Source organism: Oryx dammah, unplaced genomic scaffold (assembly GCF_014754425.2).
Source record: "Oryx dammah isolate SB20612 unplaced genomic scaffold, SCBI_Odam_1.1 HiC_scaffold_5, whole genome shotgun sequence".
Lineage (NCBI taxonomy): Eukaryota > Metazoa > Chordata > Mammalia > Artiodactyla > Bovidae > Oryx > Oryx dammah.
In genome coordinates this window covers 99,333,995-99,348,393 of record NW_024070189.1, presented here as the reverse complement: position 1 = coordinate 99,348,393, position 14,399 = coordinate 99,333,995, and the positions used below count along the sequence as shown (strand labels likewise).

The 14,399-nt window shown below is 40.6% G+C and overlaps 2 protein-coding genes across 2 annotated transcripts; both read right to left on the bottom strand.

The window, feature by feature from the left end:
* Nucleotides 1-1,502: 1,502 nt before the first annotated feature.
* LOC120864643 (olfactory receptor 7C2) lies at nt 1,503-2,465 on the bottom strand. Its single transcript, XM_040241666.1, has one exon. It carries the CDS (start codon nt 2,463-2,465, stop codon nt 1,503-1,505), a length of 963 nt encoding a protein of 320 aa, XP_040097600.1.
* Nucleotides 2,466-13,460: 10,995 nt separating this feature from the next.
* On the bottom strand, nt 13,461-14,399 carry LOC120864139 (olfactory receptor 7C1-like). Its single transcript, XM_040240978.1, has one exon. The coding sequence runs from the start codon at nt 14,397-14,399 to the stop codon at nt 13,461-13,463; it is 939 nt and encodes a 312-aa protein (XP_040096912.1).

Here is a 14,399-nt window from a genome sequence, read left to right as displayed (position 1 = left end):
AACAAAGATCATGGCATCTGGTCCCATCACTTCATGGGAAATAGATGGGGAAACAATGGAAACAGTGTCAGACTTTATTTTTTGGGGCTCCAAAATCACTGCAGATGGTGATTGCAGCCATGAAATTAAAAGACACTTACTCCTTGGGAGGAAAGTTATGACCAACCTCGATGGCATATTCAAAAGCAGAGACATTACTTTGCCAACAAAGGTCCATCTAGTCAAGGCTATGGTTTTTCCTGTGGTCATGTATGGATGTGAGAGTTGGACTGTGAAGAAGGCTGAGTGCTGAAGAATTGATGCTTTTGAACTGTGGTGTTGGAGAAGACTCTTGAGAGTCCCTTGGACTGCAAGGAGATCCAACCAGTCCATCCTAAAGGAGATAGGTCCTGGGTGTTCATTGGAAGGACTGATGCTGAAGCTGAAACTCCAGTACTTTGGCCACCTGATGCGAAGAGTTGACTCATTGGAAAAGACCCTGGTGTTGCCTATAAAGCCACTGTGTGATACAGGAAATGTAGCTCAGTCTAGTTAAGACAAAGATTTTAGTGGTCCCAGGGAATAGAGCCGTGTGTCAGGCAAGAGAAAACAGCCATAAAAGGTGTGTTTATTAAGCCAGTTACCACCATGATCGACTCATGGACTTCTGCTGCGGAAAGACAGGGAGCCAGTACAATTATATATCCTACAGACTTATCTTACCCAATGTGCAAGTGATTTATACACCAACTCCTGTTGGTCTCTGATTAAGGAGTGTTTCCTGGGACATTAGTTCTCTGAACATGGGCAGGGCGGACTAGAGAAATCCCTTAGGCAAAGGATGCAGATATGAAAGTTGGAAGCCAGACAGAATGTGCTAAAGTGATGAAAGAATATCTTTTATATTATATTTATCCATTCCACCTCCCTGGGATGCAGTTGCAGTGGCTGCAAGGGCAGAAGCCATTTTGTGACCATGAGGGTGGAAGACCCATGCTAGAGATAGAGCAGAAAAGCACAAGGACCTTGAGTACTTGAAGGCCAGCTTTGAACTGTTTAGCTCCAGATTCCAAGTTTCAGAAAGTTTCAGAATTTCAAGTTTCATCACTAAGTTTTGATGTGACTGAAAGTTATTCATAAAAAGGTACTTCTTCCAGTTGATTTGATTCACACAGCCTCAGAAAACATCTCTGTAAATGAGTTTGCAGGGCAACATTTCCCTAATAGGAATACATTCCATCACTGTGAAGATATATATTAAAAATATGAGATTTAGTTTATTTCTTAAGAAATTTAAATCATGACTAAATGTAACAGAAAATATCAGGTTCAGTGTATATGAAGTTAAATTCGTATGGTTACAAATTGAAAAAGGGAACTAAAGATATAGTATGAAGGAAAATTGGAGGGGGCTGTGAAGACCCAAGGTAAGTTTTTCTTTAAAAAATGAGTATTAGGAAAGAGAAAAACATTAAATGAAGGAAGCCAGGATGTCTGGTTCTCAACATTATGTGCCCATTTACTTATGAGAGTCCTCTGAAGGCCCTGTGAATGAGAGATGGTGCCCTGCTGATGAGTCTCCCTAGGGCCCCCTTCATATCCCTGTTCCTCAGACTGTAGATGAAGGGGTCCAGCATGGGGGTGACCATGGTGTACATCACCGAGGCCACCAGACTTGTCCTAGAGGATGACGTGACTGCAGAACTGAGGTAGACCCCTAGGCCTGTGCTATAGAACAAGGAAACCACTGAGAGGTGAGACCCACAGGTGGAAAAGGCTTTGTACTTCCCCCTGGCTGATGAAATTCTCAGGATGGAGGAGAAAATCTTAGAGTAAGAAAAGAGGATCCCAGAGAGAGGAAAAATACCTAGGAAACTAGTCATAAAATACACCACTGTGTTATTGATGAGGGTGTCAGAACAGGCAAGCTTCAGGACTTCAGGAAGATCACAGAAAAAGTGTGGGATCTTCATGCTTCTGCAGAAGGACAGCCTCAAAAGGGTTAAGGTCATGAGCAGGGAGCCTGTGACACTGAGGCTCCAGGACCCCAGAGCCAGCAGCCCACAGAGCCGGGGGTTCATGATGACCATGTAGTGCAGGGGGTGACAGATGGCCACGAAGCGGTCATAGGCCATCACGGCCAGGAGTAAATTGTCCAGGCATCCAAACACAACGAAGAAAAAAACCTGGCTGAGGCAGCCTACATAGGTGATAACTTGACTCTGTTTCTGGATGTTCCACAGCATCTTTGGGATGGTGGTGGAGGTGAAACCGATGTCTGCAAAGGACAGGTTGGAGAGGAAGAAGTACATGGGGGTGTGGAGGTGGGAGTCTGAGATGACGGCCAGGATGATGGCCAGGTTCCCAGTGAATGTGACCAGGTACATGGACAGAAACAGCCCGAAGAGGAGAGGCTGCAGGTCTGGGTCCTCTGCGAATCCCAGGAGGAGAAAGTTTCTGATTCCTGTTTGGTTTCCTCTTTCCATGAGTATGCCAGGCTAGCCAACAAGGAGGAGAAAAGGAACACAAAATTTACCCCAAATAAATATTCCCCAGAGAGACAGAAATATCCTTAACCCAAACCCGGGGAGATCATGAAGTCATTCATTTTGGCTAAGGATTGACTTTCTTTGATGACAAATTGTAGTTACTGTTGACATCTAGAAAAATCATCTCAAGCTCAGCACTTCTCAAACTGTGGTTCCTGAGCACCACCAGCAACCCCTAGAAATGTTAGAAATACACATTTTTACGGCTTGTCTGACCTGCATTTGTGCTCAGTTGTGTGTCTGACTCTTGGCGACCCCATGGACTGTAGCTTGCCAGACCCCTCTGTCCATGGGATTGCCCAGGCAAGAATACTGGAGTGGGTTGCTGTTTCCTCCTCTGGGAGGTCTTCCCAATGCAGGTGTAGAACCTGCATCCTCTGTATCTCCTGCATTGGCAGGTGGATTCTTCTCCACTGAATCATCTCTGACCTACTGAATCAGATATGCTGGGTGTGAAGCCAGCACTTGGCACTTCAACAAGCCCCCATGGAAACTCTGACACATACAAGTTTGAGAAGCACTGCTCTAGTGCTTGCCTGCATCCCCAAACAATCATCATTTTCCTGGAGTCCCTGATGACTACTCTTGAGCATTCTGCCCAGTTCTTTGGGAATGGGGAATTCCCTAACTCTAGGCAGCTCTTCTCACTCATTGAGTTTCTTAGATCCTCTGGACCTTAGGTGCTCCTTTTGCTAAAAAAAGAAAAAAACCCTAATATTATTGTTAATCACCATTTATATTTCATTTATATTATCAATGAGCCTATATAAATTCAATCAAAATTGAACTTCTAAATATAGACTCCTAGAGTTTCTAAATATCGAGTTTATCTTCACATAAATCATCTTTTATTTTTAGCTTTGGGTGGGTGCATGCTTAGTCCTGTCCAACTCTTTGAGACCCCATGGGTCTGTAGCCCACCAGGCTCCACTGTCCATGGAATTTTCCAGGCAGGAATACTGAAGTGGGTTGCCATTTTCTACTCCCAAGGGGATCTTCCCAACCCAGGGATGGAACCTGAGTCTCTTGCATTGGCTGGTGGATTTTTTTTTTTTTTTTACCACCAAGCAACCTCTGAAGCCCATAAAAACATACCTATCATCTCCAAAAATGTCCTTGTATTCTTTTGTGTGGTATGAATACTTACAATCTATTCCTCTAACATATTTTAAAGAGTACAATACTGTATTATTAACTCTGTTTACTATGTTATATCCCTGGAGAAGGAAATGGCAACCCACTCCAATATTCCTGTCTGGAAAATTCCATGGACAGAGGAGCATGGTGGGTTACAATTGATGGGGTTGCAAGTCAGACACGACTTAGTGACTAGACCACCATCACCACCACCACGTTATATGTCAGATCTCTAGAATTTATTCATTTTGCATAACAAATCTTGATACACTGAATAAGAATTCCCTATTTCCCTTCCCTTCCAGCCAATAATTCCAATCAACACTCTATTCCATGCTTCCATGAATTTGATGATTTTAGATGACTCATGTAAGTGGAATCATACACTATTTGTTCTTTTCTGTCTGGCTTATTTCACTTATTATAATGTCCTCTAGATTCATCCGAGGTATTGCAAATAGCAGAATTTCTACATGGTGTTTTAATGTATTTTAAGTTCAATGCTATTAATAATGATATTCCCTCATATTATATCTTTCATATCACTATTACATTAGGAAAATCTTAGATTTTCCTGTATTTATAAGGTGTTATGGGCATTTTCTAGATTCCTTTATTAATTAAAATTTTTTTCTAATATTTATATGCTTTCTTCAAATAGTATTAATTTACAACATTTATTTATCTTTAGGTCTTATTGCATTGCTATAAAACTCCCTGACACTGTTCATATTTATGTTGAGTTGGAATTCTTATTATTCTTCCTTTATTCAAGGGAATAATTCTAGAGTTTTTATTTAATATGATGTTTATCATAATTTAGGATCTACCTCTATGTATTTTATCATCTTAACTTGCATTTTTTAATTCCTATATATTTTAGAGGGCCTTTTAAAGATACAAATAAGCGTTTCACAATTGATTAGTAATTTAGAAAAAATAGTGTTAAATCTTATCTCCATATTCCCTAATAAATTTCAAATGTTGAGTGTGGAGCTAGGGACCATATACGCTATCAGGAGAAAATAAATAAAATACATAGATAATATAATTTATACATGAATATATGTAACCTTGGGCTTCCCAGGTGGTGCTCGTGGTAAAGAACCCACCTGCCAGTGCAGGAGATGTAAGAGGCACCGGTTCAATCAATGGATTGGAAAGATGCCCTGGAGAAGGACATGACAACCCACTCCAGTATTCTTACCTGGAGAATCCCACGGACGGAGGAGCCTGGCAGGTTGTAGTCCATGGGATCGCATAGAGTCAGACACGACTGAAGTGACTTAGCACACACACATGCATATGTAATCTTTAAAAGTGGACGTTCTCTATGAATAAAAAGTCTTTGATGGAAATAAGGGAAGAAAAGATCAGTAATTGGACAACAAATTGAAAAATTATTAATGAGAAAATGTGCCCTGCAGAAAGTTGGAATGCAAAAGATAATTATTAGACTAATAAAAGTTAGTATCTTTAACCTATAAAGCCTTAATTATAAATCACAGAAACAGTAATATATTACCAAGTAAAAAGACATAGGATATTAAAGATTTATTAAAAAGTATAAAAAGAATAATAAATGTTTGTGAATTTTTCCTAGTATTAACTTATGAGGATGAAAGTAAAATAAGATACCTTTTCACTGAGGTAACTAAGAAGCCACTGAGAAAAATAAAGACTAGGAATGCAAAATTTCATCAAGTGGAAAGAGAAATAGCACCTCACATACTGCTAGCTGCTAAGTCGCTTCAGTCGTGTCCGACTCTGTGCGACCCCATAGATGGCAGCCCACCAGGCTCCCCCATCCCTGGGATTCTCCAGGCAAGAGCGCTGGAGTGGGTTGCCATTTCCTTCTCCATGAGATGATAATTGATCTGTATTTCTGGACTGGAGAAATTACATCACTGTACAGATCTTTTATAAGTTTCCTTGCACAAAGCCAAGGAAAATGATCAACAAGATATACCAAAATGTGGACAAGAATCAGCTTGGAGTGACAAAATGAGTCTGGATTTTTCAACCCATTTTCTTCTATTACGTCTTTCAAAAAGTACAAATGAACACACATGTAGTCTATCCTCAAGAAAAACATCTAAAGATTTAGAAGACATTTTTAATGCAAGTTGCACACAACAAAACTAGGTAAAGCAGAAAATTAAGGTAAAAACAGAGTTAAGGATTTAAAGAGAAGAACAGGTCTAAAGTTGAGACAATCCAGAGCTAATTCTTTGGAAAAAGCAAATATACAGGCAAAATTAGCCTAGTGAATGAAATAAGAAAGAGAACAGTAATGCCTAAAATTAGGAATGAGAAAAATAAACATAGATGTAAGGAAACACTCAACTTTGCAAGAAAGTATTATTTAAAACTTGGCATAAAAATAGAAAATCTCTAAGAAATTAATTTATTTCTGGGGCAATGTAGGTGTCCAACGTTGATTCAGAATGGAGGATAAAAGATCAATAATTAAGGAGGAAATTAAGCAAACAACAAGATTTACCTCAAAAAATGCTGTTGTGGGAACCGAGGGCAGGAACAAAAGATTTCTCCTTTAAATATTACAGAAGAAAAGAAAGTTTATCATCACTATTATCAATTCTGAGGGAGTTCTAGCTAACGCAGTACAAGGAGAAAAGATACAAGAGATGTAAGTATCAAAAAAGCAATTATTTGTTTGAAGATGATGGATTGGCTGAAGATAATAAATTGGTAACTGAAAACCTCTTTTTTAAAAGAATTATTTTTAATTAGAGGAGGAAGACCTCTTTGGACTGAAAATGATTTTAGTAAGGCAGTCGATACAAAACAAATATATAAAAACCAATAGTCACCTTAAAGTAACATTCAGTGGTGTTCAGATGTTTTGCAATCATTGCTTCTACAAGTTTTGAAACATTTTCACCACTATGAGAACTCTCTGTATTATCTCTGTAACTTTCTTTAAAATTATTCAAAAATAAAAATTAACATAAAAAGTGGGTACAAGAGAAAAATAACCCCAGCAGTGTTCATATGTGCAGTTAAATCTCTCAGAAAATAGATCACAATCATTTCACATATTAACAAAAATGTAAGCCTCTTAAAACAGGGACTGGAAATTTGCAAATACACAATAAATGAAAGTGATACATTTACTAAATAAGTCAAATGACTTGAGGACCTCCATATGTCAAGTATTTGTGCTAAGTTTTGTATGCCTTAACTCATTTTATCATGATCATTATTGTTTTGATTTAACAAGTGAATATATATAAATAGTATACAATAATCATTAACAAGTATAGATATTTACTGGGTGATGGAGATAAAAACATTCTTGTGCATTATCTCTTTCAATTTAATTTTCATATTAACATCACAAAGTGGATACTATTATTATCCTCATTTTATAAATGTGGAAACTGAGGCAGAGAAGCATTCAGCAACTTAATATCACAAAGCTGTTTGAATGGGCTGAATGTGTTTGTAAGGCGCAGTGGTAAAGAATCTTCCAGCCAATGCAAGAGATGCAAGAGACCTGGGTTCAGTATCTGGGGGTTGGGAAGATCCCCTGGAGTAAGAAATGGCAACCTGCTCCAGTATTCTTGCCTGGAAAATTCCATGGCCAGAAGAGCCTAGTGGGCTATACAGTCCATGGGGTTGCAAAGGGTTGTGCATGACTGAGCACACACACACATATCTGAAGTTTAAATAGGAAGAATCCCAGAGAATGCTTCTTGTTTGAGTGAGTGAACACATAAGTAAGATTTGATAGATAAAAGAATACAGGAGAATCAGATGGAGAATAGAAGTACATAGCTCCTGAGAAATAGCTAGGATGGTTGGGTAAGAAATATGAAGAGATGTTGGGAGCTTAAACGAGGTCAGTTTCCATTAGGAAGGTGAGAGATTCTCAGAATTGGGTTCCAGAAGAGAGAGGAAGGAACCTGAGTGGAAGAGAGACTTTATTTTTTTTAATTTAAATTTATTTATTTTAATTGGAGGCTAATTACTTTACAATATTGTATTGGTTTTGCCATATATCAACATGAATCCACCACGGGTGTACATGTGTCCCCCATCCTGAAACCCCCTCCCACCTCCCTCCCTGTACCATTCCTCTGGGTCATCCTAGGGCACCAGCCCCAAGCATCCTGTATCCTGCATTGAACCTGGACTGGTGATTCATTTCTTATATGATACTATACATGTTTCAATGCCATTCTCCCAAACCATCCCACCCTCTCCCTCTCCCACAGAGTCCAAAAGACTGTTCTATACATCTGTGTCTCTTTTGCGGTCTCGCCTACAGGGTTATCGTTACCATCTTTCTAAATTCCATATATATGTATTAGTATACTGTATTGGTGTTTTTCTTTCTGGCTTACTTCACTCTGTATAATAGGCTCCAGTTTCATCCACCTCATTAGAACTGGAAGAGAGATTTTGAGAGACTCAGGACTTGAACTGTGCAGAGTGTTTTAAGTAAATGGACTCTTACCAACTGTGTTATGCTCATTTGTGCCATCCAAGTTAATACTCAGAGTTCTGCCTGCCTCTATACCCGTTTCCCACAGCACACACTTTAATGTCCTCAATGAGCCTCTAGTTCCCTGTATCCTTTCATTCTTGGGTGATGGATCCTCAATTCAGCTCCAATAAAGTGCAAGGAGGTGGCATCAGGCATCCATTCTCTGCAACGGCACCGATGAACTTCCTCCTTTCTGGGACTATGGAGCTGTAGTGAGAGGAGTAAGGGGCATATTTATTGTTTCTGTGACTTCAGAGGTTGAATTCTCACAACTGCTCATTAAGTTAATTGTTCCATTGCTACTCTGCTCTCTGATCAATTTGGTTCCCATGAGTGTGGAAGTCAAACCAGAAAGAAGCTTCTTTACTGCTAACTTTGTTCCCATGGGAACACCCCTCCCCATGCACCTTAGTCACAATGCTCTTTCTCCCGGATCTGATCTCCTCTATCTTATCCCACAAGCACTTCCTCAACATCTGAGATGGGATTTCTTTGTCTATCAAGGGCCTGATGGCACATTTTCCAAGATCATGTGAATGTCAAGCAGCTTAGCTTGAAATTATGAACAAGGCTGTGGGTTGCACCCAACTACCAACAAAGCCAGATGAATGACTTTGCCACAGCTTCTGTTCCTACTGTTGAAAGGGCAATCTGAAGGAGGTTCCAGGAATACAACAAGAGAAGTAGTGTGAGAAGTGGATTGACTGGCTGTTCAGGCAGACTCTATGGGAATATATGGCTTTTCAGGGTCAAAACTTGACTTCAGGGTCAAGTTCATTGGATGGTCCTCAAAACTCTAGTCCAGAGAGAATGGGCTATCTTAAATAATTCACAAGCGAGTGACTTTGTTTTCTGTATATCTCTTATAAGTGAAATCTAAAAAAATAAATCTAGTGAATATAACAGAAAAGAAACAGACTCACCGGCATAGAAAATTTTTCTTTCTTTGGCTGCACTGCTCAGCACACAGAATTTCCCTGACCATGGATTGAACCCATGCCCTCTCCACTGGAAGTGTGGAGTCTTAACCACTGGACCATCAAGGAAGTCTGGACTCGAAGTCGTAGGGGACAAAGCAGTGGCCAACAGTGGGAAGAGGGAAGGGAGAAGGGCAAGACAGGGGCAAGGGATTAAGAGGTACAAACTACCATGCATAAGATAAGCCACAAAAGATATACTGTATAGTACAGAATATAGACAATATTCTATAGTAACGGTAAATGGAGTATAACCTTTAAAAACTGTGACTCACTAGGTTGTACACCTGAAACATATATTTTTTGCAAACTTTAAACTTTTTACTCTGTATTGGGACATAGTTAATTAACAATGTTGTGTTTTTTTTCAGGTGAATGGAGAAGGAACTCTGCCTTATGCCTCAGTTCAGTTCAGTTGCTCAGTTGTGTCTGACTCTTTGCGACCCCATGGACTGCGGCATGCTAGGCTTCCATGTCCATCACCAACTCCTGGAGCCTGCTCAAACTCATGTTCATTGAGTCAGTGATGCCATCCAACCATCTCATCCACTGTGTTACATATACATGTATCCATTCTCCCCCAAACCCTCATTCCATCCAGGATGGTTACATAACTTTGAGCAGAGTTTCATGTGTTACGCACTAAGTCCTTGCTGGTTCTCCATTTTGATTATGGCAGCGTGTACACGACTTTCCCAAACTCCCTTACTGTCCCTTCCCCCCAGCAACCATAAGTTCATTTTCTAAGTCCATGAGTCTCTTTCTGTTTTGTAAGCAAGTTCATTGGTATCATTTTAGATTCCACATATAAGAGATGCCATATGATATTTCTTCCTCTCTGTCTAACTTACTTCACTCAGTATGACACTTTCTAGGTTTATTCATGTTGCCACAAATGGCATTATTTCACTCTTTTTACAGCTGGTAATAGTCTACTGTATGTATGTACCATATCTTCTTTATCCATCCCTCTGTTGATAGACATTTAGGTTGCCTCCATGTCTTGGCTATTATAAACAGTGCTGCAATGAACACTGGGGTGCATGTATCTTTTCAGATCACATTTTTCTCTGGATGTATGCCCAAGAGTGCGATTGCAGGGTCATGTGGTAGCTCTATTTTTAATTTTTTAAGGAATCTCCACACTTTTCTCTATAGTGACTGTACCAATTTACATTCCCACTAACAGTGTAGGAGGGTTCCCTTCTCTTCATGCTTTCTCCAGCATTTGTTGTCTGCAGATTTTTTTGATGATGGCCATTCTGACAGGTATGAGGTGATATCTCATTGTAGTTTTGATTTGCATTTCTCTAATAATTAGTGATATTGAATATCTTTCCATGTGTCTGTTGGTAATCTGTACGTTCGCTTTGGAGAGATGTTTATTTAGGTCTTCTGCCCATTTTTTGAGTGGGCTTGAAACTTATGTAATGTTGTTAATAAACTATACCTCAATAAAAAAGTAAAAAAGAACACCAGTATATAAGGGAGTAACTTTTACAACCCAAATCAAATATTAAAATTTTTCAAACAAATAAAAACAGCAGGATATTTAGGGCATCTTCCTCTTGAATGACTGTAGCCACGGCTACTGAGCCTGTGTGCCCTAGAGGCGGCGCTCCACAAAAGAAGCCAGTGCAATGAGAAGCCTGAGCACTGCAATGAGGAGCAGCCCCTGCTTGCCACAACTAGAGAAACCCGAGTGCAACAGGGAAGTTCAGTGCAACCAAAAATTATAAATAAATTTTAAAAAAGTCTTAAAAAATGATGTTGCCAAGTGTCTTCTTTTTTTAAAAAATATAAATTAATTTATTTTAATTAGAGACTAATTACTTTACAATATTGTAATGGTTTTATTGCGAAGAGTTGACTCATTGGAAAAGACTCTGATGCTGGGAGGGATTGGGGGCAGGAGGAGAAGGGGACGACGGAGGATGAGATGGCTGGATGGCATCACCGACTTGATGGACACGAGTTTGGGTGAACTCCGGGAGTTGGTGATGGACAGGGAGGCCTGGTGTGCTGCAATTCATGGGGTCGCAAAGAGTCGGACATGACTGAGCGACTGAACTGAACTGAACTGCCGTACATTGACATGAATCTGCCACGGGTGTACATGTGTTCCCCATCCTGAACCCCCCTCCCACCTCCCTCCCCATCCCATCCCTCTGGGTCATCCCAGTGAGACAGGGTGCCAAGTGTCTTCTTTGTCCACGTATTACTTGAATAATAGATTTTAGGTTTTCAATATCATCAGCCTTGTAGTCTATCCAGTCTCCTTTCCTTCTTCTGACTGTTATGCAAAATAGAGTCAAATCTGGGACTCTGCTTTTCTGTTTGTACAGGCATTTTTATGGTCCATTCTTATCATGTATAAAAAATGTTTTGCTGGAGAAAGAAAAGCAACACACTCCCGTAGTCTTGCCTGGAGAATTCCATGGACAGAGAAGCCTGGTGAGCTATCATTCATAGGGTCGCAGAGTCAGACACGAGTGAGCACGCATGCACACACGGGGTGGCGGAGGGGAGGGGAAATGGTTTTGGAATGATTCAAGCACTCTGCATTTATTGTGCACTTTATTTCTATTATTATTATATCAGCTCCACCTCAGATCATTAGGCATTAGATCCTGGAGCTTGGGGACTCCTGCTTTAGCTCACTCCCCTGGGGATTTTGCACATGGAAAATTTTCATATGTTCACTTTCCCGTGGTTCTCAAGTGGGGGTGATTTGGTCCCTTATGGAGTATATGAAGACATTTTTAGTCCTTGCAACTTGGCTGGTGTTATATCTTATCCAGGGATATGACTAAACATCCTACAATGTACAGGGATAACCCCTATAGCAAAGAATGACCTAAATCCAAATATCAATGATGCCAAGATTGAGAAATTCTGCTCCACATTACACATCCTCTTTCTTCCTGGGGTATACTGAGCTTTATGACCTAGTCCTAATTGAGGACAGTGTACATGGGGAGAAGTTGGTTTAATAATATGGGAACAAAAAGCTGGAGCATTACAAAAATTACTCTTGTATGTAATGGGAGCTGAAATTTATTTAGGACTTGCCACTTGCATTCCTTATGCTGAAGCTTTGCCATTTTATTCCATTTAAACCTCTTGTGACCCTTGTGAGGCATGCCTTGTTATATGTTCATTTCATATAGAGGAACTGAAGCACATGGGGGATGAGTATTCTTTGGATAAAGAAGTTGTGGTACATATACACAATGGAATATTACTCAGCCATAAAAAGGAACACATTTGACTCAGGTCTAATAAGGTGGATGAACCTAGAGCCTATTATACAGAGTGAAATAAGTCAGAAAGAGAAAGACAAATATCATATATTAATGCATAATATGGAATCTAGAAATATGGCACTGATAAACCTATTTGCAGGGCAGCAATGAAGACATAGATATAGAACAGACTTGTGGACACAGTGGGGGAAGGAGAGGGTGTGACGAACTGAGTGAATAGCATTGAAACATATACATTACCAGATGTAAAATTAGAATAGCCAGTGGAAATTTACTGTATAATGCAGGGAGCTCAAATCTGATGCTTTGTGATAACCTAGAGTTGTGGGAGGGATAGGAGGTGGGAGGGAGGTGTAAGAGAGAGGGATGATACCTATACCTGTGGCTGATTCATGTTATATATAGCAGAAACCAACACAATATTGTAAAGCAAGTATCCTCCAATTAAAAATAAATAATTAAAATTTTTTTTAAAAAGAAAAAAGTCTAAGAAAGATAAAAATAATACAATAAAGTATATTTATCTTATCACAGAGAAAAAAATCACTGTCTACTAAGATGGCATCACCGTTTGAATTCAGGAAAATTTTGGGCCTCTCCCTGATGGTGCAGTGGTAAAGAATCCACCTGCCAATGCAGGAGACTCAAGAGACTTGAGTTCAGTCTCTGGGCTGGGAAGATCCCCTGTGGGAGGAAATGGCGACCCACTCTAGTATTCTTGCCTGGAGAATCCCATCCCATTGACAGAAGAGCTTGAGAGGCTACACCCCACGGGGTCACTAAAAGAGTCAGACACGATCAAACACACCCCCACACACTCCACCTGTCCTCCTGAAAACACATACCTCTCCATCTCTAGTCTACACCTGTTCCCAGTGTCCTGAGGATGTACAGTTAGCTTGCTTCCCCACCCTTATCTCTTTCAACAGATTCATTCCAACTTCAGAACTAAGTGCATTGAAAAATTAAGAGTCCACACTCTTAAGTGTTCTGATCCATTGCTCTTGATCACATGTGTCCAGGCTCCAGGTCATTGTTGTCACTGGGGAGACAACGTGTTGCAGAGAAGCTTTCTCAGAGCTCTTTCCATGTCTCTGTTCCTCAGGCTGTAGATGAAAGGATTGAGCATGGGGGTGACCACGGTGTACAGGACAGAGGCAAACGCCCCTGTCTGAGAGTCATGTGTCCATGTGGAGCTGAGGTAGACCCCAAGGCAGGTTCCATAGAACAAGGAGACCACCGAGAGGTGAGACCCACAAGTGGAAAATGCTTTATACTTTCCTCCTGTCGTTGAGATCCTCAGTATAGAACAAACAATTCGAGAATAAGAGAGAAGGATGCCAGTGAGAGGAAAAAAGCCCATAACGCCTGTCACAAGATACAATATGACATTATTGATGAAGGTGTCAGAGCAGGCAAGCTTGAGGACCTCAGGGAGTTCACAGAAGTAGTGCTGGATTTCAACTATGGGGCAGAAAGAGAGCCAGGACATGGTTAAACTCTCAGGAAGGGCCCCCAGAATGCTGATGAGCCAGGTCAGGAGGAGCAACTGTGCACAGAACCGCAGGTTCATGATGACTGTGTAGTGCAGGGGGTGGCAGATGGCCACGAAACGGTCATAGGCCATCACGGTCAGGATTAAGTTGTCCAAAAGTCCAAAAACTGTGAAAAAATACATCTGGGTGATGCAGCCTGCATAGGTAATGGCTTTGCTTTGGGTTTGGATGTTCAGGAGCATCTTTGGGATGGTGGTGGAGGTGAAACAGATGTCAGACAATGACAGGTTGGAGAGAAAGAGGTACATGGGGGTGTGGAGGTGGGAGTCTGTGATGATGGCCAGGATGATGAGCAGGTTCCCAAAGACGGTGACCAGGTACAAAGAGAGGAAGAGCCCAAAGAGAACAGACTGAATCTCTGGCTTCTCAGAAAGTCCCCGGAGGAGAAATACTGGAAGCTGTGAGTGGTTTCCTGGTTTCAT

Bases quoted from the DNA above. Each gene is read 5' to 3' on its own strand.
- LOC120864643 (XM_040241666.1), bottom strand. From the start codon at position 2,465: ATGGAAAGAGGAAACCAAACAGGAATCAGAAACTTTCTCCTCCTGGGA.
- LOC120864139 (XM_040240978.1), bottom strand. From the start codon at position 14,399: ATGAAACCAGGAAACCACTCACAGCTTCCAGTATTTCTCCTCCGGGGA.